This window comes from Salvelinus sp. IW2-2015, linkage group LG8, assembly GCF_002910315.2.
Source record: "Salvelinus sp. IW2-2015 linkage group LG8, ASM291031v2, whole genome shotgun sequence".
NCBI lineage: Eukaryota > Metazoa > Chordata > Actinopteri > Salmoniformes > Salmonidae > Salvelinus > Salvelinus sp. IW2-2015.
Window position 1 is genome coordinate 20,037,139 of NC_036848.1, and position 27,054 is coordinate 20,064,192.

The following is a 27,054-nucleotide window of genomic DNA, read 5'->3' on the forward strand; positions in this document are numbered from 1 at the left end:
TTTTGTTTCATCAGAGGACATTTCTCCAAAAAGTACGATCTTTGTCCCCATGTGCAGTTGCAAACCATAGTCTGCTTTTTTATGGCGGTTTTGGAGCAGTGGCTTCTTCCTTGCTGAGCGGCCTTTCAGGTTATGTCGATATAGGACTAATTTTACTGTGGATATAGATACGTTTGTACCTGTTTCCTCCAGCATCTTCACAAGGTCCTTTGCTGTTGTTCTGGGATTGATTTGCACTTTCGCACCAAAGTATGTTCATCTCTTAGGAGACAGACCGCGTTCCTTCCTAAGCGATATGACGGCTGCGTGGTCCCATGTTTATACTTGTGTACTATTTTTTGTACAGATGAACGTGGTACCTTCAGGCATTTGGAAATTTCCCAAAGATGAACCAGACTTGTGCAGGTCTACAATTTTTTTTCTGAGGTCTTGGCTGATTTCTTTTGATTTTCCCATGATGTCAAGCAAAAAACACTGAGTTTGAAGGTAGGCCTTGAAATACATCCACAGGTACACCTCCAATTTACTCAATTATGTCAATTAGCCTATCAGAAGCTTCTAAAGCCATGATATAATTTCTGGAATTTTCCAAGCTGTTTAAAGGCACAGTCAACTTAGTGTATGTAAACTTCTGACACTATTATTCTGACATTTCACATTCTTAAAATAAAGTGGTGATCCTAATTGACCTAAGACAGGGAATTTTTTATTGGATTAAATGTCAGGAATTGTGAAATGTATTTAGCTAATGTGTATGTAAACCTACTTCAACTGTACCTGCCTCGGGAGTCAGCTTTGAAACTGGGAGTGTACCAACAGCTGACAGCTGACCAGTGGCACCCTACCCCAAGGCTACCACTGTTCAGCAGGGTGTCAGGCCCTCCTCCACCTTTCCCAGAGCTTCCGACGCCATTCGCTGCTGCTGGTGCGGAGAGTCAAGCTAGTCCCATCCCGTTCCCCCCCCTTCCTTCCCCATCAAATTCCATCACGACCACAGTCATTGTGGGCTGCTGGATTGGTGAGGTTTTGGCCTGCCTACGGTCTGTGGACCGACCAAGGTCCACTGTGACCATGGTGCCGTTTCCCACGGTTCTTGTCAACTACTCTAATATTGGCACCATCGTCACTTTGTGACTGTTTTTACTTGCTGTGGGAGCAATCAGCACTCTTTAAAAGAGACTATATTCACCCAATCCGCAGGTGTTCCAGGATTATTTCCAGCAACATTGCAAACTGTTTTAGAGACTGATGGTCTGTGTCTGGTAGTGCTCCAGTCCTCACTGTCATAATCAGCAACAGAGAACGGAAAATATTATGTCCCATAGTGCGGTTAATTTAATTAACCTAATTTATGTTCCTCTAACTCCCCTGAATGCCTTTGTCATTCCGGCAGTTATCCATGTCAAGATCGGTTTATTGAAWGTAAGATCTCTATAAAATTGGTTGTTCCTATGCAATGGTTTTATTATTTCCAATGACATTGATATTTTCATGATTTCTGAAACCTGATTTGAGTTCTCTAAATGAAACTACACCTTCAGCCTTTTCTTATCTACAGAAATCCAGCCTGTCTGTCCGTGGTGGTGGGGTAGCAGTCATTTATAGAGACAATACAGTGCCTTCAGAAAGAATTCATACCCCTTGACTTAATCCACATTTTGTTGTGTTACAGCCTAAATTAAAAATAAAMGTTTTTTCACACATCTATACAMAACACCCCATAATGACAAAGTGAAAACATGTTTTTAGACATTTTTGCTAATTTAGTGAACATTTTATACAGAAATATCTAATTTTATATAAGTATTCATTCCCCTGAGACAATACATGTTGGAATCACCTTTGGAAGCGATTACAGCTGTGAGTCTTTCTGGGTAAGTATCTAAGAGTTTTGCACACATGGATTGTACAATAAGGTGAATTTGTCTCCCAGTGTCTGTTGGAAATCAGACAACCAGGTTTTCCTCTAGGATTTTGCCTGTGCTTAGCTCTATTGTTTCTTTWAAAAAATCCCTAGTTCTTGCCGATTACAAGAATACCCATAACATGATGCAGCCACCACCATGCTTGAAAATATGAAGAGTGATGTACTCAGTTATGTGTTGTATTGGATTTGTCCCAAACATAGCGCTTTTGTATTCAGGACATAAAGTTAATTTCTTTGCCACATTTTTGGCAGGTTTACGTTAGCGCCTTATTGCAAACAGCATGCATGTTTTGGAATATATTTATTCTATACTGGCTTCCTTCGGTTAGTATTGTGGAGTAACTACAATGTTGTTGATCCATCCTCAGTTTTCTCCTATCACAGCCATTTAACTCTGCAACTGTTTTAAAGTCACCATTGGCCTCATGGTGAAATCCCTAAGCTATGTCCTTCCCCTCCGGCAACTGAGTTAGGAATGACGCCTGTATATTTGTAGTGACTGAGTGTATTGATACACCATCCAAAGTGTAATTAATAACTTCACCATGCGCAAAGGGATATTCAATGTCTGCTTTCTTTATTTTTACCCATCTACCAATAGGTACCCTTCTTTGAGAGGCATTGGAAAACCTCCCTCTGTGGTTGAATCCATGTTTGAAATGCACTGCTCCACCAAAGGAACCTTACAGATAATTGTATGTGTGGGGTATAGAGATGAGGTAGTCATTCAAAAATCATGTTAAACACTATTATTGAACACACTGAGTCCATGCAACTTATTATGTGACTTGTTAAGCACATTTTTACTCCTGAACTTATTTAGGCTTGSCATAACAAAGTGGTTGAATACTTATTGACTCAATACATTTCAGCTTTTCATACTGAATTTGTAAACATTTCTAAAAACATGATTCCACTTTGGCATTATGGGGTATTGTGTGTARGCCAGTAACACAAAATCTAAATGTAATCTATTTTAAATTCAGGGGTGTGAACTTTCTGAAGGCACTGTATACACACGTATGTGGACACCCCTTCAAATGAGTGTACTTGGCTATTTCAGCCACACTCGTTGCTGACAGGTGCATAAAATCGAGCACACAGCCTTTCAATCTCCATAGACAAACATATGCTGTAGAATGGCCTTACTGAAGAGCTCAGTGACTTTCAACGTGGCACCGCCATAGGATGCCACCTTTCTAATAAGTCAGTTCGTCAAATTTCTTCCCAGCTACAGCTGCCCCGGTCAATTGTAAGTGCTGTTATTGTGAAGTGGAAATGTCTAGGAGCAACAATGGCTCAGACGTGAAGTGGGTGTCCTAGATTGCAGCACTCACTACCGAGTTCCAAACTGTCTCTGGAAGCAACGTCAGCACAATAACTGTTCGTCGGGAGCTTCAGGAAATGTGTTTCCATTGCTGAGCAGCTGCACACAAGCCTAAGATCACAAATAGGCAATGCCAAGCGTCGGCCGGAGGGGTGTAAAGCTCGCCGCCATCGGACTTTTGAGCAGTGGAAACGCGTTCTTTGGAGTGATGAATCACGCTTCACCATCTGCAGTCCAACGGACGAATCTGGGTTTGGTGGATGCCAGGAGAACACCACCGCCCCCAATGCATARTGCCAACTGTAAAGTTTGGTGGAGAAGGAATAATTGTCTGGGGATGTTTTTCATGGTTCGTGCTAGGGCCCTTAACGCTACAGCATACGTTGACATTCTAGATGATTCCATGCTTCCAACTTTGTGGCAACAGTTTGGGGAAGGCCCTTTCCTGTTTCAGCATGACAATGCTCCCATGCACAAAGCGAGGTCCATACGGTGTTGAAGAACTTGACTGGCCTGCACAGAGCCTTGACCTCAACCCCATCGAACACCTTTGGTATGAATTGGAACGCTGACTGCGAACCAGGCCTAATCGCCCAACGTCAGTGCCCGAACTCACCAGTGCTCTTGTGGCTGAATGGAAGTAAGTCCCCACAACAATGTTCCTACATCTAGTGAAAAGCCTTCCCAGAAGAGTGGAGGCTGTTATAGCAGCAAAGGTGGGACCAACTCCATATTAATGCCCATGATTTTGAAATGAGATGTTCTGCGAGCAGGTGTCCACATACTTAATTTTACATAATTATGACATAACATTGAAGGTTGTGCAATGTAACAACAAAATGTATACTTAGGTCTGGCACCCGTTCGATAAAATACGAAACGGTTCCGTATTTCACTGAAAGAATAAACATTTTGTTTTCGAAATGATAGTTTCCGGATTTGACCATATTAATGACCTAATGCTCGTATTTCTGTGTGTTTATTATATTATAATTAAGTCTATGATTTGATATTTGATAGAGCAGTCTGACTGAGCGGTGGTAGGCAGCARCAGGCTCGTAAGCATTCATTCAAACAGCACTTTCCTGCCTTTGCCAGCAGCTCTTCGCAATGCTTGAAGCACAGCGCTGTTTATGACYTCAAGCCTATCAACTCCCGAGATTAGGCTGGCAATACTAGTGCCTATAAGAACATCCAATAGTCCAAGGTATATGAAATACAAATGGTATAGAGGGAAATAGTCCTATAATTTCAATAATAACTACAACCTAAAACTTCTTAACTGGGAATATTGAAGTCTCATGTTAAAAGGAACCACCAGCTTTCATATGTTCTCATGTTCTGAGCAAGGAACTTAAACGTTAGCTTTTTTACATGGCACATATTGCACTTTTACTTTATTCTCCAACACTGTGTTTTTTGCATTATTTAAAACAAATTGAACATGTTTCATTATTTATTTGAGACTAAATTGATTTTATTTATATATTATATTAAGTTAAAATAAGTGTTCATTCAGTATTGTTTTTTTGGTCCTCCAATAATCGGTATCGGTGTTGAAAAATCATAAGCGGTCGACCTCTAATCTGTACTTTACTCTTTATATTTTTCACAACTTGTACTTTTACTTCACTACATTCCTAAAGAAAATGATGTACTTTTTACTCCAACATTTTTCCCTGACACCCAAAAGTATTCGTTACATTTTGAATGCTTAGCAGAACAGAAAATGGTCCAATTCGCACACTTTTCAAGAGGTCATCCCTACTGCCTTTGATCTGGCGGACTCACTAAACACAAATGCTTTGTTTTTAAATGATGTCTGAGTGTTGGAGTGTGACCCTGGCTATCTGTAAATAAAAAATTAATTTAAAAAAGGGTGATGTCTGGTTTGCTTAATATATGGAAATTTAAATAATTTGTACTTTTACTTTTAATACTTAAGAATATTTTAGCAATTACATTTACTGTTGATACTTAACTACATTTAAAACAAAACACTTTTAGTCTTWTACTCAAGTAGTATTTTACTGGGTAACTTTCCCTTTTACTTGAGTCATTTTCTATTAAGGTATCTATACTTTTACTCAAGTATGAGAATGTAGTACTTTTCCTACCACTGCCACCCTCTTAAACCTAACAGTTTGTTCATTGCAGAATTCTCTCACCTGCTATATTTGGTTATTCTTGGAGAGCTAAACATGAATGTGTGTTGCCCAAGTAATGCACTGGCTGGGGAGTATTTTAACCTGTTAGAATCCTTTAACTTTGCTATATGCCACAGGGCCTTCACACAACAAAGATCATCCTCTTGATCTCATGATGATCTAAATATTGATAACTTGATGGGTGTGTCTCTGACCATCTCAGTATTGTTTCRAAAGTGCTTTCTTCGAAAAATGTGTATGTCCCCAGTCCCTCTAACATCATCCTTCACCACAACTGCTAATACATTTACCAATGCTTTTTCATCCTATACTAATGATCCTGTTCTGTGTCATCACTGATGATTTGCTGAACATTTTCAATGACATGTCAGGCTACTTTAGACTCTGTGGCGCCAGTTAAAACCAAGAATGAACTGTCTGCCAGTATCGCCTTGTTAAATGACCACACTTGTGCCTTAACGTGTACTCAGAAAGGCTTAACGTAAATGGAAGGGCTGCAAACTTCAAGTATTCTATGAAGTAATGAAGGATCTGGTGAGAAATKATCTGTTAACAGTTTTTGTGATTCTGTATAGAATAATCTACTGTCTGCTGCTTCCCTTTACTCCTTTGAGAAAATATCCTTTGAGTCCCTCCTTGATGCTGTAGCTCACATGAAGACCTCCTGTTGCCTCTTAGACATGATCCCTACTGGACTACTGAAAGAGGTTATGCCTACTGTCGGCCCCAACATTCTGTCTATTGTAAATAGYTCCCTGATTTCTGTCTCCGTTCCAACCTATTTTAAAACTGCTCTGGTTCAACATCTCCTTCAAAAGGCCAATCTCAACCCTCCTCATAATTGTTTATCSAATATTGTAGAAAAAGTTGTTTTCACACAATCGGTGGCTTATTTGCATATGAATAATTATCTGAAAATTCCAGTCAGGCTTCCACTCACTTYACAGCAGAGAAACATATTTTTTGAAGGTCAGTAATGACCTTCTGTTGGCTGTCTATCTATRTGGCAGRYGTTTCTCAGTGAGCATTGAGTATCGTCCCCAGCCCCTATTCACTATGGTGTCCCTCAGGTGTCAATTCTGGGGCCCATCCTGTTTTCTCTGTACATGCTTCCCCTTGGTGACATCATCTGCAATCATAGCATTCAGCTTCACTGCTATGCGGATGACACAACGTTTTATTTACCAGTTAGACCCAGTGACCAAGCTAGCATAAAGTAGCTACCCTTTCACAAGTGTCTTCCTGACATCAAATGTCTGACAATTTTCTCCAGCTCAGTGATAAGCAATCAGAGGTTGTTTTATTTGGCCCCCTCCTTGATAGAACCCAGATTGTAAATAACCTTGGTCTTTTGTCCATCAATGTAWAGCCTACGGCCAGAAACGTTGGTGTCTTTGACCCTGACCTAAACCYTGAGCTGCATGTAAAGAAGATTGTTCAGTCCTSTTTTTATCATCTAAGAAGTATAGCTAAAGTCAAGTCTTTTTATCTCAGTCACTGATCTGGAGAATGTTATACATGCTTTTTTTCTCCTCACCCCTAGATTACTGTAAGTCATTGTATACGTGTCTCAGTCAGAAATCACTTCACAGTCTACAGTTCAAAATGCTGCAGCACAGCTTTTAACAGGCACCAGAAAATCTAACCATATCAAACCCCATTTTAGCTTCTCTACACTGGCTACCAGTCACTTTTTTAGAATACATTTTACAATTGTATTAATCACGTTTTAGGCTTGGTTCAGCCCCATCCTGTATTTCTGATCTTTAATCCCGCTACGAACCAGGATGCAGCCTGAGATCCTCTGGCAAGGCACTGTTGACCATTACAAAATCTAGGTTGAAAACTAAACGAAACCGGGCATTTGCCWTTCGGACCACTAGACTTTGGAATGGTCTGCCAGAGGAGATCAGGCTTGCAGATTCAGTGCCTATTTTTAAATCCCATCTGAAGACGCACTTTTATAAAGATGCTTTTAATGTATGATTTCAATGTATGATTTTAACTAATTAATGTATAATGAATCTTTTTTTCATTCTCCTTCTTCCTGTCTTTGTTTCTTTTCTTAGTAATTTAATTTAATTATTTTATAATACATTTTAAGCAATTTGTTACATATATTGAAAGTGCTATACAAATGTGGTTGTCGTTATTGTTATTATCATTATTATTATTATTATTATTATTATTATTATAATTATTATATTCATGACCCTTGGATCCATCCTCTACCTTTAGTGCTTCTGGAAGTCTCCCAGGAAAGGATCTCCAGGGAGTCTTCCATATCTTAACATGCACAAGGCGTCATTCAAATATTTTGATGATTGGTGTAAAACAAAGTTTCAGTTGATCAGTTTCAGTAGAGGAAAGGTAGGGGTCATCGGGCTTCCAGCTGAGCCAAAATAGAAATGAAAGTGTGGTATTTCGGGATGAGTGGAAAAGGTTGGTATTAAACACTTGAGCTGCACACTGGGGATTCTCACCACTCACTCTCCCCTTGGGGTTTTTGCGGATTCGTTTTATTCTTTCTTCATTTTACCGAAATCCTCACCAGTGAAAATCCACCCTTTGCACGTTCTACACTTAACGGTAGCGGCTAATCAAAGTGTCTAAATGAACGTCTACCTCAGATATATATAGTCATATATATATATATATATATATATCACACACACACAACCAAGTTGTGTCCAAAAGAATAAAAGAAAGTGTGAGAGTGAGTCAGTGAGAGGAGATCTGTTTTATTGAGGGGAGTTCATGCATGGCATGGCTTACGGGTGGGGTTTCGAGAGGTGGTGGTGGTGCTGTGGTGGGAGTGAGTGTGGGCTTTTGAAGATTAAGTGGGCGGATTAGTGTTATCTGAGCTTCTCATCTCCCCCCTCTCTGTTTGTCCAGGTCGACAGAAATACAGAGGGAGAGACTTACCAACAGCATAAAGCGGAATATCCCAAAGCGATCGTCTCAGGGGAGAACACAGTATGCAGGCAGCATGGAACAGGTGAAGGAGCAGCGGCCCTTCTGCTCGCTCTCCAAGAGCCAGAGAGACCGGGAGAGAGACCACGAAAGGGAGCGGGATCTGGAACGGCGTTACACCGCATCATCAACAGACAGAGAAGGGGCCTGCTGGGTGCCTACACAGAAGTCCTACAGCTCTAGCGAGACGCTGCAGGCCTACGACCATGACCCCGCCCGGCTGCTMTTCTCAGGCCGAGTCAAGGAGATGGCCTATCAGGAGACCAATGACTATGGCAGACCAGGTCAGTAGAGTCACAGCTCTATTCCAATGATATGAAATCATTGCAATACGCCCATTATATGCTTAATAATGGGCGTATTGTATAGATATAATTTGTTTAGATGAGATTTGATTCAGATTTCATATGTGTATTTTTTAAACATAATTAACTTGGGAACACATGGAGTTTGGTAAAAAGAAAATTGTGAGAATATAAATTCATTGTCTACAGTTTAGCTCATTGACATAGAAAATATTTTTGATACTGTATTAGTAAGTCTGATGTTTTGTCTTAGGTCAGGTATCCCATGGGTTTCTTTAAACTGGTGGTGGTCTTTATCTTCTTGTATGATCAATTTACCAGCATTCATAGCTTGTCACTTGAGGTTTTTATTAATCCATGATGAAAAGTAGAGCTCTTTTCGATCTGTGCTTGAACTATGCACACATCCAAACAAAATTATCACCACTCCACTTCACATACCAATGATAATTACCCATTAAACTGCTGAGCAAATAACCCCGCTTTTTAATTGGTTGTTGGCAATTGGCAGGAAATGTTCATAATACGAATAACGTGTTATAGCCGATTCTTGTTGATCTATGAACAGATCATAATTAATGACATATTTCTCATAGATTCCTGCTAATTGGCGCCAGCTGGAAATTAATAGCATTCTAATTAGGCTGTGGGACGAATGTTAGTTTTGCCTTTTATTTCTCGATCAATTTAGGACTTTTAGTGAAAAGGTAATGAGCTATTGGACTTATTTTCACCTCAATGATAATTCAGTTGGAGCACGATTGCGAATTAGTACTTTGTGTTTGAACAACACGTCCTTGTTGAAATGTAAATCACAACTCCAAATACTGAATGATTCAGTTGAATTAGAAATTATTATGTGAAATGTTTTGCATTTTTAAGTGTTTATCTGTTTAGAAAAAAGTGAATTCACAATTTGGACCTTAATAAAAACCTAAAACTATACATTTGACTTATTATCCTATGAAGTTTGAAACGTTACATAGAATATTGTCAATGTATCTTATTGCTCTGTTGCAGTTTTTAGCTTACAATGTTCTTTGTCAATTTCACTTGTTTTTACCGTACTAACCGGTAAACTAAATATAAATGCAAGAAACTGATTTTTGTAAATTATTTTATTAATTGCTATTGTACTTATATTAGTCTTACTACTTTAAATTAATATGGGTAAAATACATGTGTGTAATCTTATGCCGCATGAATTCACATTTTCAAACGTTCAGCTAGAAGAATAAAAAATACAAATATTACTGGAAAACTTTGACTGTACATTTTCCCCAAAAATACATTTTAGAAAATAATTACAGTGAACAATAATTTATATTACTTGGTATAATTGAATTTTGTCCACACATTTATAATTGTTACTTTGGTAGATTTTTTCTGTTTACTTCAGACCACATTTTGTATTTACTCAATCCAGCATTGACAGTGTAAATTTCCATGCATCTGTTTTATCACTTTTTGTTTCTATATTAAATCCTCACTTTAAGTTCAGATTTACAAACGATTAAGAAGACACAGAGCCGTGAATCTGTTACAATTTACGATTTAGGTAGTTGGACACAATGAGTGGGATCATCTTTTCCTTGAGTACTCTAGAGGAATGTTGTTTTCAGACGGTTTGTTTTAGGTTCAAGTGTAAGGTCATTCCCGATAATCCTCAAAGAAACAAAAGTCCTATTTACTTCTATCTTAACTGACAGCATTTTAGCAACATGGACTCGTATTCAAGTCTGTTCATATACACCCCCAGGAAGAACATAACACCTTTTTAAATGTTTTCTCACAAGTGAGCAATTACATATTGTCATTTCACATTTTCATAAATTCTTAAGTCAATCAAATGTATTTATAAAACCCTTTTTACATCAGCCAATGTCACAAAGTGCTAWACAGAAACCCAGCCTAAAACCCCAAACAGCAAGAAATGCAGATGTAGAAGCACGGTGGCTAGGAAAAACTCCCTAGAAAGGCAGTAACCTAGGAAGAAACCTAGAGAGGAACCAGGCTCTGAGGGGTGGGCGGTCCTCTTCTGGCTGTGCCGGGTGGAGATTATAACAGTACATGGCTACGATGTTCAAAGGTTCATAGATGACCAACCGGGTCAAATAATAATAATCACAGTGGTTGTAGAGGGTGAAACAGGTCAGCACCTCAGGAGTAAATGTCAGTTGGCTTTTCATAGCCGATCATTCAGAGTTAGAGACAGCAGGTGCTGTAGAGAGAGAGAGAGAGTCGAAAACAGCAGGTCAGGGACAAGGTAGCACGTCCGGTGAACAGGTCAGGGTTCCATAGCCGCAGGCAGAACAGATGAAACTGGAGCAGCAGCACAACCAGGTGGACTGTGGACAGCAAGGAGTCATCAGGCCAGGTAGTCCTGAGGCATGGTCCTAGGGCTCTGGTCCTTGGAAAGAAGAGAAAGAGAGAGAGAATTAGAGGGAGCCTACTTAAATTCACACAGGACACGGGATAAGACAGGAGAAATACTCCAGATATAACAGACTGACCCTAGGCCCCCGACACATAAGCTATTGCAGCATAATTATGTTTGGGAATTACATATACTAAGGCATTTGTGAGTGGAAAAGCGGCAGTGCGTTTGGACAATTAATAGACATCTCTTGTCCAAGACCGGAGTCTACGCAGTGTCACATTGGTGTAAAGGATTGGGAGACAGGCGCAGGCATGCGTAATAGGGGTTTTTATGGACCCAAATTACAGCGTGCCATGTAAAGGCACGGGGACGAAGACCAAACAAACACATATACAAAACACAGGGTTGAAACCCAAACAAAAGAGCGAGGAGTACCTCAAATATATACACGGGGCGCACAATGATACCACACGGGACGAAACCCGGAATCATCTGCACAATACAAGTGGCACGAAAGCCAAAACAACACAGCTCAGGTACTCACACGACCAACAGACATTGTACCAATAATCGACAAGACCATGGTGAACAAAGGGCACTTTTATACAATTACTAATCAAGGAAATGGGGACCAGGTGTGCGTAATGACACATTTCCGTAGGTATCCGTGACACGCAGACCGGTGCGCCATAGCCAATCAGAGCTACAGTAGGTATTTTTGCAAACAAGGCATTTGCCACTCAGGTCTGCCATCATTCACTTTGAACTGGACTGTGTGTTTACAGGTAGCTGCAACAGCACGACTTTAGATCATTAGAGCGCATTCGCCAAAGCCACAGAATACACCTTAATGGATTTTTGCAAATATATAAATACCACGGGAGTCCTCTTACATTTGGGAACTTTACAGTCCTATTGATCAAACAACCATGAAAAGGTAGGCTCTGTCTCCCTCAGTTATGCACATCAACAACAACAGGATCAACGACTAATGCTAGCCAGAACAAGATGAGCTAAAATATAACGTAGGAACATTTAGATGAACTCTCAAACTTTTTCAGCTCGTCAAAATTGCACTAATAAACAATGGGGCATTGTAGCTTACTTGTGCTTCTGCAGCTTGCCTGCCAGGAAATKAATTCTTGTCCCAACCAAACTCCCAAGCTTACTGGCTAAAGTTCCTCTGTCCAGTGTCTGTGTTCTTTTGCCCATTTTTTTATATTTTATTTTCATTGGGCAATCTGAGAAATGGCTTTTTCTTTGCAACTCTGCCTAGAAGGCCAGCATCCCGGAGTCGCCTCTTCACTGTTGACGTTGAGACTGATGTTTTGCGGGTACTATTTAATGAAGCTGCCAGTTGAGGACTTATGGGGCGTCTGTTTCTCAAACTAGACACTTTAATGTACTTGTCCTCTATTCGGGKTAGATACAGTTGCGCTATTCTGTGAAGGGAGTATTACACAGCGTTGTACAAGATCTTCAGTTTCTTGGCAATTTCTCGCATGGGATAGACTTAATTTCTCAGAACAAGATTAGACTGACAAGTTTCAGAAGAAAGGTCTTGGTTTCTGGTCATTTTGAGCCTGTAGTCGAACCCATAAATGATGATGCTCCAGATTCTCAACTACAGTGCCTTACAAAAGTATTCATCCCCCTTGGTGTTTTTCCTATTTTGTTGCATTACAACCTGTAATAAAAATAGATTTGTTTTTGTATTTCATGTAATGGACATACACAGTGAAATAAAAAAAGAACTTGATTCAAAGAATGTAAAAAAATGTAAAACAGAAAAGTGGTGCGTGCATATGTATTCACCCCCTTTGCTATGAAGCCCCTAAATAAGATCTGGTGCAACCACTTACCTTGAGAAGTCACATAATTAGTTAAATAAAGTCCACCTGTGTGCAATCTAAGTGTCACATGATCTGTCATATGATCTCAGTATATATACATATTTTCTGAAATGCCCCAGTGTCYGCTAAGCAAGGGGCAATATGAGACCAAGGAGCTTTCCAAACAGGTCAGGGACAACGTTGTGGAGAAGTACAGATCAGGGTTGGGTTATAAAAAAAATATCCCAAACTTTGAACTTAGCACGGAGCACCATTAAATGCATTATTAAAAAATGGAAAGAATATGGCACCACAACAAACCTGCCAAGAGAGGGGTGCCCAACAGAACTCACGGACCAGGCAAGGAGGGCATTAATCAGAAGAGGCAACAAAGATAACCCTGGAGGAGCTGCAAAGCTCCACAGCRGAGATTGGAGAATCTGTCCATAGGACCACTTTAAGCCGTACACTCCACAGAGCTGGGCTTTATGGAAGAGTGGCCAGAAAAAACTAAGCAAACATGTTTGGTGTTCGCCAGAAGGCATGTGGGAGACTCTCCAAACATATGGAAGAAGGTACTCTTCTAAAATTTAGCTTTTTGGCCATCAAGGAAAACGCTATGTCTGGCGCAAACCCAACACCTCTCATCACCCGGAGAAYACCATCCCCACAGCGAAGCATGTTGATGGCAGCATCATGCTGTGTTGATGTTTTTCATTGGCAGGGACTGGGAAACTGGTGAGAATTGAAGGAATRATGGATGGCACTAAATACAGGTAAATTCTTAAGGGAAACCTGTTTCAGTCTTCCAGAGATTTGAGACTGGGATGGAAGTTCACCTTCCAGCAGGACAATGACCCTAAGCATACTGCTAAAGCAACACTTGAGAGGTTTAAAGTCAAACATTTACATGTCTTGGAATGGCCTAGTCAAAGCCCAGACCTCAATCCAATTGAGAATATGTGGTATGAYTTAAAGATTGCTGTACACCAGCGGAACCCATCCAACTTGAAGGAGCTGGAGCAGTTTTGCCTTGAAGAATGGGCAAAAATCCCAGTGGCAAGATATGCCAAGCTTATAGAGACATACCCCAAGAGACTTGCAGCTGTAATTGCTGCAAAAGGTAGCTCTACAAAGTATTGACTTTGAGGGGGTGAATAGTTATGCATGCTCAAGAGTTTCAGTTTTTTGTGTTATTTTTTGTTTGTTTCACAATAAAAACTATTTTGCATCTTCAAAGTGGTAGGCATGTTGTGTAAATCAAATGATACAAACCCCCAAAAAATCCCTTTTAATTCCAGGTGGTAAGGCAACAAAATAGGAAAAATGCCAAGGGGGTGAATACTTTCGCAAGCCACTGTAGTCTAAAGAAGGCCAGTTCTATTGCTTCTTTAATCAGGACAACAGTTTTCAGCTGTGCTAACATAATTGCAAAAGGGTTTTCTAAAGATCAATTAGCCTTTTAAAATGATGAACTTGGATTAGCTAACACAACGTGCCATTGGAACACAGGAGTGATGGTTTGCTGATAATTGGCCTCTGTACGCCTTTCTATTCCATTAGAAATCAGCCGTTTCCAGCTACAATAGTCATTCACAACATTAACAGTGTCTACACTGTATTTCTATCAATTTGATGTTATTTTTATGGACCCAAAAATGATTTCTTTCAAAATCAAGGACATTTCTAAGTGACCCCAAACTTTTGAACGGTAGTGTACATAGCGCATTGATATCTATCACACTGCTTCTCTCTTATTTAGCTATTTGCGCCTTACAGATTGTGGTTGTTGTGGATGGCTGTTCACAAATCTAAATGTGTATTTGAACCCAATAGTGCCATATTAAGGTAGGCTGTTTTTCACTGGTTGTTTGTGGGTGATTGTTGCTGTGTCTGTGTTTGTTCGCCACACGGTACTGGTTCGTTCGTTCGTTCGTTCGTTCGTTCGTTTTTCCTGTTCGTGCGTTCATGTTTTATATGTTCTCAAGTTCAGCTCTGTTCACGTCGTTTATTGTTTTGTAGTTTGTTCAAGTGTTTTTTTCGTCTTCGTTTAATAAACGATAGTATGTATTCAAAACCACGCTCGCTTTGGTCCGATCCTTGCTCCTCCTCAGACGAGGAGGAAGACGAACGTTACATTTGTTTAACACTTATTTTGGTTACTACATGATTCCATATCTGTTATTTCATATTTTAGATGTCTTCACTACTATTTTAAAATAAAGAAAAACCCTTGAATGAGTAGGTGTGTTCAAAGTTTTGACTGGTACTGTATATCCATTGATTCTTGAAGAATATAACTTATAAATGCCTCATGAGCTTAGTTCACCTGTCACACTGAATGACAACCCAAAATAAGCTTGTTTTCCCCCCGATTTTTTGTAAACATTGCAAATGTAAACAAAAACTGTATAGCCTCATAACATGGTTAAAACAATCATTTTGATATCATTGATGGTCAGTCCTTGCATCCATAGCTCTGTTTATTAATCTGAGAGTGGTTACATTTCTCCAGGCCCATCCCTCAGCTTTTAACAAAAACAGTCCGTTTTGTTATTATTTGATCTGTGTATTTGCCCTTTAACCTGTCAGGGAACGGGGTGAGCGGAACGCCAACAGCCAATGAAATTGCAGGGCGCCAAATTCAATCAACAGAAAAKCTCATAATTCAAATTTCTCAAACATACAAGTATTAGACACCATTTTAAAGATAAACTTCTCGTTAATTCAACCACAGTGTCAGATTTCAAAAAAGCTTTATGGAAAAAGCAATAATCTGAGTACGGCGCTCAGAGACCAAAACAAGCCAAACATATACCCGCCATGGAATGCAATGGAACTCAAGCTAACTCTCACGTGAACGCACATGGTCAGCTCATGGCACTCTGGGAGAGACCTTACTCAATCCCCTCTCATTCGCCYCCACTTCACAGTAGAGGCATCAAACAAGGTTCTAAAGACTGTTGGCATCTATTGGAAGCCTTAGGAAGTGCAATTTGACCCCATAGACACTGTATATTCGATAGGCAAAGAGTTGAAAAACTACACACCTCAGATTTCCCACTTCCTGGTTGGATTTTTCTCAGGTTTTCGCCTGCCATATGAGTTATGTTATACTCACAGACATCATTCAAACAGTTTTAGAAACTTCAGAGTGTTAATATGCATATACGTATTAGCAACTGGGACTGAGTCAAGTTTACTCTGGGCACGCTTTTCATCCAAATGTGAAAATTCTGCCCCCTATCCCAAACAAATTAAACAGCTGCATATTATCAAGATATCAGTATTTTCAGTAGTACTCAAAGCATGCCATTCCATGAGCGCAGCATTCATTTTTCAACTCGAATCAATGAGCCCAATCGTCCTCCATGACAACAAAATCATAAACAGTAGGGCTGGCTAATAAGTCCTTAGTTTTGGGGTTATTCTCAGTTAATACAATTTGGCTAATCTATACTTCTGTATTTCTAAGTCCTATTCTTGAAATCAAGGGGTATAACATGTATTGTAATGACTGGAATTCTGATAGACTTTGGTTTTTAATGTAAAGATATAATTTCATATTTTTATTATTATTATTATTATATGTAGTAGAAAGCGATGTGTTAGAAGAAGCCTACATAACCAATCCATAAAGTAAAATGTAACATCTATATATGGCCAGCTATGTAAACTTTAACATTGAGTTATCCTGCAATAGATGTTGTTCAATTGGAAACATACATGTTTGTCTTCTTCTAATGCCTTTTAAGGGGAATGTAATCTAAAAGTAACTGAATGTAWTCAGAATATGTTGCTGARTTTAGGTAATCCAAAAGTTACGTTACTGATTACAATTTTGGACAGGTAACTRGTAACGGATTACATTTAGAAGTAACGTACCCAACCCTGCCTACTTCCCTTCTAAGAACAGTCACACAATTTGAAAGCTATACACCGTGGCAGATATTCTGGGTTTAGGATTGGGGTTTGATAACATTGTTAAATTATCAGGCTGCTATTAAAAAGCACATAATTTTTTTGATTTTACAGGACAGGGCTTCTCGCTGAGGCAACTTGGGATATGTGAGCCCTCCACACGCAGAGGCCTGGCCCTCTGCCCTGAAACGGGCCTCTCACACCCCCTTGGTCGCTACTCCRGAAGAACGGTCCCCATAGAAAATCATGAGCCCACATCCCCGGAACGTACCATGGCTCTCTGGGGAAGGGGTGCCAAGTCAGGCCAAAGCTCGTGCCTGTCTAGTCGCTCCAACTCAGCCCTTACCATCACAGACACGGAAATTGACAATAAGTCGGACAACGAAATCGGTAAGTCTGCCAAACCTTTATTAGTTAAATGTGAGCCCCCTAACTCYTGTTTTGTGGAGATATTGTTTAAGTACGAAGTTTAAAAAAAGAATCACAACAAATGTTTATCCTAGTCAGCAGTGTGTTATAGTCTTTCATTGGTGCTCAGGAAAACATTCATTTGTGGAAGCGATGAATGGTGGGTTCTGATTGGTGCAAGTGGTATTTGGAAGGGCAAGAACAGGCATGTGCAGCTTCTGTTTGGGGATGAAAGCTATGTTTCATGGCCTTTTGTGGATAAGAATTTGGTCTACCAATTGAGTGGTTGGTAGTCACCTGGCCCTCTCCACAGGGAAGTAGGGGAGTTTTGTAAAGTTTCCCTATGGGCTAGCTTGTAATCAAAGATAGCTTTGTAAAGAGTCGGTCAGAGATTTTGCTTAGAAATTCCACAGTGGTTGAACGAGAACACACAATAGCTGATTAAGTAGGTTCAATGGTTTGAAGTGCAATGATCTTGCTCGAAACCCGAAACTTGAGACTGTGGTATTCTTTTGAAGAGAGATCTTCTGTGCATCGAATGCGGGGTAAACAAGTATATTGCTTTAAGGTGGAACTAAYTACTTTGCAGATATGAAACAAACAGACAGTAATATCAGCCAACAATATCAAATTCCCAGTTTATGCTACAAAACCAACTTTGTAAGAGGTTTTAAAAATAGGTTATATTTGACTCAAAATTCCATGACTTAGACCAAGGCATTGTTAGCAGAATAGATGGATGGAGCTCAATGCATTACTAATATACTGTAATTCACCAATACATTTCATGGTAGTCCAAAGAATATTGCTATCAGGTTGTAAATCACACCTGGCYTGGTACATTTTTTGCTGCCTCCACCCATTCGGGATGCACTGTTTCAGTTTCATTGACTCAATATCAAGTMATTGATATTGATATAAAAGCAGTTAGGAAAGSTAAAGCTAGCTTTTTCAAACTCAAAAAAGTTATGGGACACTGTAGTCCATGGATAATAAGAGCACCTCCTCCCAGCTGCCCACTGCACTGAGGCTAGGAAACACTGTCACAACCGATAAATCCAYGATAATTGAGAATTTCAATAAGCATTTTTCTACGGCTGGCCATGCTTTCCACCTGGCTATCCCTACCCCGGTCAACTGCCCTGGACCCCCCACAGCAACTCGCCCAAGCYTCCCCCATTTCTCCTTCACCCAAATCCAGATAGCTGATGTTCTGAAAGTGCTACAAAATYTGGACCCCTACAAATCAGCCGGGCTAGACAATCTGGACCCTCTCTTTCTAAAATGATCTGCCAAAATTGTTGCAACCCCTATTACTAGYCTGTTCAACCTCTCTTTTGTATCGTCTGAGATCCSCAAAGATTGGAAAGCTGCCGCGGTCATCCCCCTCTTCRAAGGGGGAGACACTCYAGACCCAAACTGCTACAGACCTATATCTATCCTACCCTGTCTTTCAAAGGTCTTCGAAAGCCAAGTTAACAAACAGATCACCGACCATTTTGAATCCCACCGTACCTTCTCCGCTATGCAATCTGACTTCTGAGCTGGTCATGGGTGCACCTCAGCCACGCTCAAGGTCCTAAACAATATCATAACTTCCATCGATAAGAGACAATACTGTGCAGCCGTATTCATCGAATGGCCAAGGCTTTCGACTCTGTCAATCACCACATTCTTATCAGCAGACTCAACAGCCTTGGTTTCTCAAATGACTGCCTCGCCTGGTCACCAACTACTTCTCTGATAGAGTTCAGTGTGTCAAATCGGAGGGCTGTTGTCCGGACCTCTGGCAGTCTCTATGGAGTTCCACAGGGTTAATTCTCGGGCCGACTCTCTTCTCTGTATACATCAATGATGTCGTCTTGGACACTGTGCTAATTAACCTCCAGACGAGCTTCAATGCATACACTCTCTTCTTTGGCCTCCAACTGCTCTTAAATGCAAGTAAAACTAAATGCATGCTCTTCAACCGATCGCTGTCCGCACCTGCCCGCCCATCCAGCATCACTACTCTGGATGGTTCTGACTAGAATATGTGGAACAACTAGAAATCCTAGGTGTCTGGTTAGACTGTAAACTCTCCTTCCAGACCCACATTAAGCATCTCCAATCCCAAATTAAATCTAGAATCGGCTTCCTATTTCGCAACAAAGCATCCTTCATCATGCTGCTAACATACCCTCGTAAAACTGACTATCCTACCGATCTAGACTCGGCGATGTCATTTACAAAATAGCCTCCAACACTCTACTCAAAATTGGATGCAGTCTATCACAGTGCCAATCCGTTTTGTCACCAAAGCCCCATATACTACCAACCACTGCGACCTGTATATCTCGTTGGCTGGCCCTCGCTTCATACTCGTCGCCAAACCCACTGGCTCCAGGTCTCTACAAGCCTTTGCTAGGTAAACCTTGCCTTATCTCAGTTCACTGGTCACCATAGCAGCACCTACCCACAGCGCGCGCTCCAGCAGGTATATTTCACTGGTCATCCCCAAAGCCAATTCCTCATTTGGCCGCCTTTCCTTCCAGTTCTCTGTTGCCAATGACTGGAACAAACTGCAAAAATCGCTGAAGCTGGAGATTCTTATCTCCCTCACTAACTCAAGCACAGCTGTCAGAGCAGCTCACAGATCATTGCACATGCACATAGCCATCTGTAAATAGCCCATCCAACTACCTCATCCCCATACTGTATTTATTTATTTATTTTGCTCCTTTGCACCCCAGTATCTCTACTTGCACATTCATCTTCTGCACATCTATCACTCCAGTGTTTCATTGCTATATCGTAATTACCTCGCCACTATGGCTTATTTTATTGCTTACCTCCCTTATCTTACCTCATTTGCACACACTGTATATTACTTCTTTTTTTCTACTGTATTATTGACTGTATGTTGGTTTATTCCATGTGTAACTCTGTGTTGTTGTGTGGTTGAACTGCTTTGCTTATCTTGGCCAGGTCGCAGTTGTAATGAGAACTTGTTCTCAACTAGCCTACCTGGTTAAATAAAGGTGAAATAAAAATAAATAAATATGTTGGACAAAAACTGACAAATGTAACAAAAGTTGGGAATGTGAATACAATCAAACTAGCAATGGCAATGATCACAAGTCAGTCATAACATGGCTAATAGATTAGTGTATCAATAATGTAGCAATTTATTTAGTAGGTTAAAAAGACTTGAGCCAATACAAGCTAGCTAGCTGCTGGTAGGATGTCGTCATTGGATAAGTGACCAACTTTTTCCCCTCGTATCGTTTTTCGGTGGCTACAGCTAGATATGCCGGTGCCATTTAGTTAGCTAGCAAGAAATGTGAATCGCTTTGCTAGCCAACTAACAATGCTGAACTTGAACGACTGTTATCCCCAGTTAGCATGTATATCTCTTAGTTGTCAATCACATGTATTTGACGTGATCAAAAGGGCATGCAGGCAGTTCCCATTCAGTTGTCTGTAACGGCAGTCTAAGTCGTCCTCCTCCTCAGACGAGGAGAGGCGAGAAGGATCGGAGGACCAATGTGCAGCGTGGTAAGTTTCCATAATTTAATGACATGAAAACTAGACAAGAATACAAAACAACAAACGTACTAACCGTCACAGTCCTGTGTGGCACAAACACTGACACAGGAGACAACCACCCACAAATCCCCAACACAAAACAAGCCACCTATATATGATTCTCAATCAGGGACAACGATTGACAGCTGCCTCTGATTGAGAACCATATTAGGCTGAACACAGAAACAGACAAACTAGACACACAACATAGAATGCCCACCCAGCTCACGTCCTGACCAACACTAAAACAAGCACAACACATAAGAACTCTGGTCAGGACGTTACATTGTCAAAGCGTGGGTTGGGATAAGCATGCATTGGCAGGCAAGTTGCAGAAGGGCGAGCAGGCTACAATTCCCAGTCTATTAACAGTGCAATTTTGACAGCCCACTACAAGCTGAAAAAGTAAAAAAGCGAGAGATGTGTATTGAACCCAATAGTGCAATACTGTAAGGTAGGCTGTTTTCACTGGTTGTTTTGTGGGTGATAGTTGCCCGTGTCTGTGTTGTTCGCCACACGGTACTGGGTCGTTCGTTCGTTCGTGTCGTTCGTTCGTTTGTTCCTGCGTGGCGTTCATGTTTTAATATGTTCTCAAGTTCAGCTCTGGTTCACGTCCGTTTATTGTTTTGTAGTTTGGTATCAAGTGTTTTTTTCGTCTTCGTTGTAATAAACGATAGTATGTATTCAAACCAGCTGCGCTTTGGTCGATCCTTGCTCCTCCTCAGACGAGAGGAAGACGAGCGTTACGATTGTGTGTTAACACTTATTTTGGTTACTAACCCATGATTCCATATCTGTTTATTGTCAAATATTTTAGATGTCTCACTACTATTTAAAATAAAGAAAAACCCTTGAATGGGAGTAGGTTGTTTCAAAGTTTGAACTGGTACTGTCTATCATTGATTCTTGAAGAAATAACTTATAAATGCCTCATGAAGCTTAGTTTCACCTGTCCACACTGAATGACAACACCAAAATAAGCTTGTTTTCGCCTCCCATTTTTGTAAACATTGCAAATGTCAACAAAAACTGCTATAGCCTCATTAACATGGTTAAAAACAATCATTTTTGATAATCATTGAATGGTCAGTCCTTTGCATCCATAGCTCTGTTTATCTAATCTGAGAGGTGGTTAACATTTTCCAGCCCATACCCTCAGCTTTTTAAAACAAAAAAAAAAAACCCAGTCCGTTTTGTTATTATTTTATCTTGTGTATTTGCCCTTTAACCTGTCAAGGGAACGGTGAGCCGGTAAACGCCAACAGCCAATGAAATTGCAAGGGCGGCCAAATTCAATCAACAGAAAAAAGCTCATAATTCAAATTTTCTCAAACAACAAGATTAGACCACCATTTTAAAGATAAACTCTCGTTATTCAACCACAAGTGTCAAGATTCAAAAAAGCTTGCGAAAAAGCATAATCTGAGTACGGCGCTCAGAGACCAAAAACAAGCCAAACATAACCCGCCATCGGAATGCCAATGGAACTCAAGCTAACCTCACGTGAACCGCACATGGTCCGCTCATGGCACTCTGGGAGAGCACCTTACTCAATCCCCTCATCATTCGCCCCACTTCAACAGTAGAGGCATCAAAATCGAAGGTTCTCAAGACTGTTGGCCATCTATTGGAAGCCTTAGGAAGTGCAATTTACCCCATAGACACTGTATATCGATACAGAAGAGTTTGAAAAAAATACACACTCTCAGATTTCCACTTCCTGTTGGATTTTTCTGCGAGTTTTCGCCCTGCCAATATGAGTTTATGTATCTGCACAGACATCATTTCAAACAGTTTTAGAAACCTTCAGAGTGTTAATATGCATATACTATTAGCAACTGGACTGAGTCCAAGTTTACGTTGGGCAAACGCTTTTCATCCAAATGTTGAAATTCTGCCCCCTTATCCAAACAAAATTAATACAGCTGCATAGTACTCAAGATATCAGTATTTTCATGTAGTGCTCAAAGCATTGCATTCCCATGAGCGCAGCATTCCATTTTCAACTGGGATCAATGAGCCACATCCGTCCTCTCATGACCAACCAAAATCATAAACAGTAGGGCTGGTAAATAAGGTCTTTAAGTTTTTGGGGTTATTCAGGTAATAAAATTTGGCTAATCTATACTTCTGTATTCTAAGTCCTGATTCTTGAAATCAATGGGTATACGCATTATTGTAAGTGACTGGAAATTTTGATGGACTTTGGTTTTTAATGTAAAGATATAATTTCATATTTTTAATTATTATTATTATATTAGTCGAAAGCGATGTGTTAGAAGAAGCCTACACAACCATCCAGTAAAGTAAATGTAACATCTATATATGCCCAGCTATGTAAAACTTTAAACATTGAGTTATCCTGCAATAGTATGGTTGTTCAATGGGAAACATACAATGTTTTCTTCTTCTAATGCCTTTTATAGGGGAATGTAATCTAAAAGTAACTGAATGTAATTCAGGAATTATGTTGCTGTAGTTAAAGTTCCCAAATAGTTACGTTTACTGATTACAATTTGGACAGGTAACTGGTACCGGATTACATATTAGAAGTAACGTACCCAACCCTGCCTACTTCCCTTCTAAGAACAGTCACACAATTTGAAAGCTATACCCAGTGGGGGCAATATATTCTGGGTTTAGGATTGGGGGTATTGATAACATTGTTAAATTATCCAGGCTGTATGAAAAAGCACATTATTTTTTTGATTTTACAGGGACGGGCTTTCGCTGAGGCAACTTGGATATGTGACCCTCCACACGCAGAGGCCTGGCCCTCTGCCCGAAAACGGCCTCTCACACCCCTTGGTCGCTACTCCAGAAGAACGGTCCCCATAGGAAAATCCATGAGCCCACATCCCGAACGTACCATGGCTCTCTGGGGAAGGGGTCCAAAGTCCAGGCCAAAGGCTCGTGCCTGTCTATCGCTCCACTCAGCCCTTACCCATCACAGACACGGAAATTGACAATAAGTCGGACAACGAAATCGTAAGTCTGCCAAACCTTATAAGTTATAAATTGAGCCCCCTACCTTCCTGTTTTGTGGAGATATTGTTTAAGTACGAAGTTGAAAAAAGAATCAAACAAAATGGTTTATCCTAGCAGCAGTGTTTATAGTTCTTTCATGGTGCTCAGGAAAACATGTCATTTGGTGGAAGCGAATGATGGATGGGTTCTTGATTGTGCAAGTGGGATTGGAAGGGCAAGAAACAGGCATGTGCAGCTTTCTGTTTGGGGATGAAAGCTATGTTTCATGGCCTTTGTGGATAAGAATTTGGTCTACCAATTGAGTGGTGGTTGGTAGTCACCTGGCCCTTCCACAGGAAGAAGGGGAGTTTGTAAAGTTTCCCTATGGCTAGCGGCTACCATCAAAGATAGCTTTGTAAAGTCCGGTCAGAGATTTAGTAGAAATTCCACGAGTGGTGAACGAGGAACACACCAATAGCGGATTAAGTAGGTTTCAATGGTTTTGAAGTTGCAATGATCTTGCTCGAACCCGAAATTGAGAACTTTGGTATTCTTTTGAAGAGAGAATCTTCTGTGCATCGAATGCGGGGTCTAAACAAGTATTTGCTTTAAGGGGGAACTAACTACTTTGCAAGATATGAAACAAAACAAGACAGTAAATCAGCCAACAATATCAAATTCCCATTTCTTGCTACAAAACCAACTCTTGTAAAGAGGTTTTAAAATAGGTTATATTTGACTCAAAATTCCATGATCTTAGACCAAGGGCATTGTTAGCAGAATAGATGGATGGAGCTCAATGCATTACTAATATCTGTAATTCACCAATACATTTCATGGTAGTGCCAAAAGATATTTGCTATCAGGGTTGTAAATCAACACCTGGCCTGGTACAATTTTTTGCCTGCCTCCACCCATTTCGGGATGCAACTGTTTCAGTTTCATTGACTCAATATCAAGTCATTGATATTGAATAAAAGCAAGTTAGGAAAGTAAAGCTAGCTTTTTTCAAACTCAAACTCCAAAAAAGTTATAGGACACTGTAGTCCATGGATAATAAGAGGCACACTTCCTCCCAGCTGCCCACGAGCACTGAGGCCGTAGGAAACACGTCACAAACCGATAAATCCAATGATTAATTCGAGAATTTCAATAAGCATTTTCTACGGCTGGCCAATGCTTTCCACCTGGCTATCCCTAACCCCGGTCAACTGCCCTGGACCCCCACAGCAAATCTCGCCCAAGCCTCCACCCTCATTCTGCCTTCATAAACCAGAATAGCTTGAATGTTCTGAAAGTGCTACAAAATCTGGACCTCTACAAATCAGCCGGGCTAGACACATCTGGACCCTCTCTTTCTAAAATGATCTTGCCAAAATTGTTGCAACCCCTATTACTAGTCGTGTTCAACCTCTCTTTTGTATCGTCTGAGAATCCCAAAGATTGGAAACTGGCCGCGGCATCCCCTCTTCTGAGAGGGGAGACACCTAGACCCAAACTGCCGCTACAGACCTATATCACAGTCCTACCCTTGGCTTTCAGTCTTCGAAAGCCAATGTTAACAAACAGTCACCGCCTTTTGAATCCCACCGTACTTCTCCGCTATGCAATCTGACTTCTGAGGCTGGTCATGGGTGCACTCAGCCCGCCAAGGTCCGACACAATATCATAACTTCCTCGAATAAGAGACAAATACTGTGCAGCGTATCATCGACATTGGCCAAGGTTTCGACTCGTGTCAATCATCCACATTTTTATCGGCAGACTCAACAGCCTTGGTTTCTCAAATGGACTGCCTCAGCCTGTCACCAACTACTTTCTTGATAGAGTTTCAGTGTGTCAAATCGGGGGCCTGTTGTTCCGGACCTCTGGCCAGGTCTCTATGGGGTGCCACAGGGTGTCAATTCTTCGGGCCCGACTCTCTTTCTCTGTATATCATCAATGATGTCGTTCTTGCACACTGGTGCTAAAACCTCCAGACGACTATCACATGCCATTACAACTCGTCCTTCTGTGGCCTCCAACTGCTTCTTAAATGCAAGTAAAACTAAATGCATGCCTCCAACCGATCGCTGTCCGCACCTGCCCGCCCATCCAGCCATCACTACTCTGGATGGTTCTACCTAGAACTATGTGGGACAACTAGAATACCTAGGTGTCTGGTTTAGACTTGTAAAACTCTCCTTCCAGACCCACATTAAGCACTCCAATCCAGATTAAATCTAGAATCGCTTCCTATTTCGCAAACAAAGCATCCTTCACTTCATGCTGCTAAACATACCCTCGGTAAAACTGACATCCTACCGATCTAGACTTCGGGCGAGCATTTACAAAATAGCCTCCAACACTCTACTCACAACATTTGGGATGCAGTCTATCACAGTGCCATCCGTTTTGTCACCAAGCCCCATAATACGACCAACCACTGCGTACCTGTAACTCTCTGTTGGCTGGCCCTCGCTTCATACTCGTCGCCAAACCCACTGGCTCAGGTCATCTACAAAGCCTTTCGCTAGGTAAACCTTGCCTTATCTCAGTTCACTGGTCACCATAGCAGCACCTACCCACAGCGCGCGCTCCAGCAGAGTTAATTCAGCTGGTCATCAAAGCCAATTCCCATTTGGCCGCCTTTCCTTCCGTTCTCTGCTGCCATGACTGGAACAACTGCAAAAATCCTGAAGCTGGAGATTCTTATCTCCCTCACTAACTCAGCACCAGCTGTCAGAGCAGCTCACAGTCAATTGCACATGCACATAGCCCATCTTAAATAGCCCATCCAACACCTCATCCCCATACTGTATTTATGATTTATTTGCTCCTTTTGCACCCAGTATCTCTACTTGCACATTCATCTTCTGCACATCTATCACTCCATTTTCATTGCATATCTAATTACCTCGCCACTATGCTTATTTTATTGCCTTACTCCCTTATCTTACCTCATTGCACACACTGTATATATACTTCTTTTTTCTACTGTAATTATTGACTGTATGTTTGTTTATTCCATGGTAACTCTGTGTTTGTTGTATGTGTTTGAATCTGCTTTGCTCTTATCTTGGCAGGTCGCAGTTGTAAATGAGAACTTGTTCTCAACTAGCTACCTGGTTAAATAAAGTGAAAATAAAAAATCAAAATATAAATATGTTACACTTGAACGACTGTTATCCCCATTAGCAATGTATATCTCTTCGTTGTCAATCACATGTATTTGACGTGATCAAAAGGGCATGCAGGCAGTTCCCATTCAGTTTGTCAAAGCGGGGTTGGGATAAGTAT

General features: G+C 40.7%; 1 protein-coding gene across 1 annotated transcript in view; it reads left to right on the forward strand.

Annotated features, from left to right (window-relative positions):
• Positions 1–27,054, forward strand: part of LOC111967579 (teneurin-3-like) — a 229,472-nt gene that overhangs the window by 27,948 nt on the left and 174,470 nt on the right. Inside the window, exons 2-3 of the mRNA XM_070444793.1 lie at positions 8,318–8,679; positions 16,948–17,223. Coding sequence (XP_070300894.1) covers positions 8,412–8,679; positions 16,948–17,223 — 544 coding nt within the window. The 5' untranslated portion in view covers positions 8,318–8,411. The remainder of the gene's footprint in view (positions 1–8,317; positions 8,680–16,947; positions 17,224–27,054) is intronic.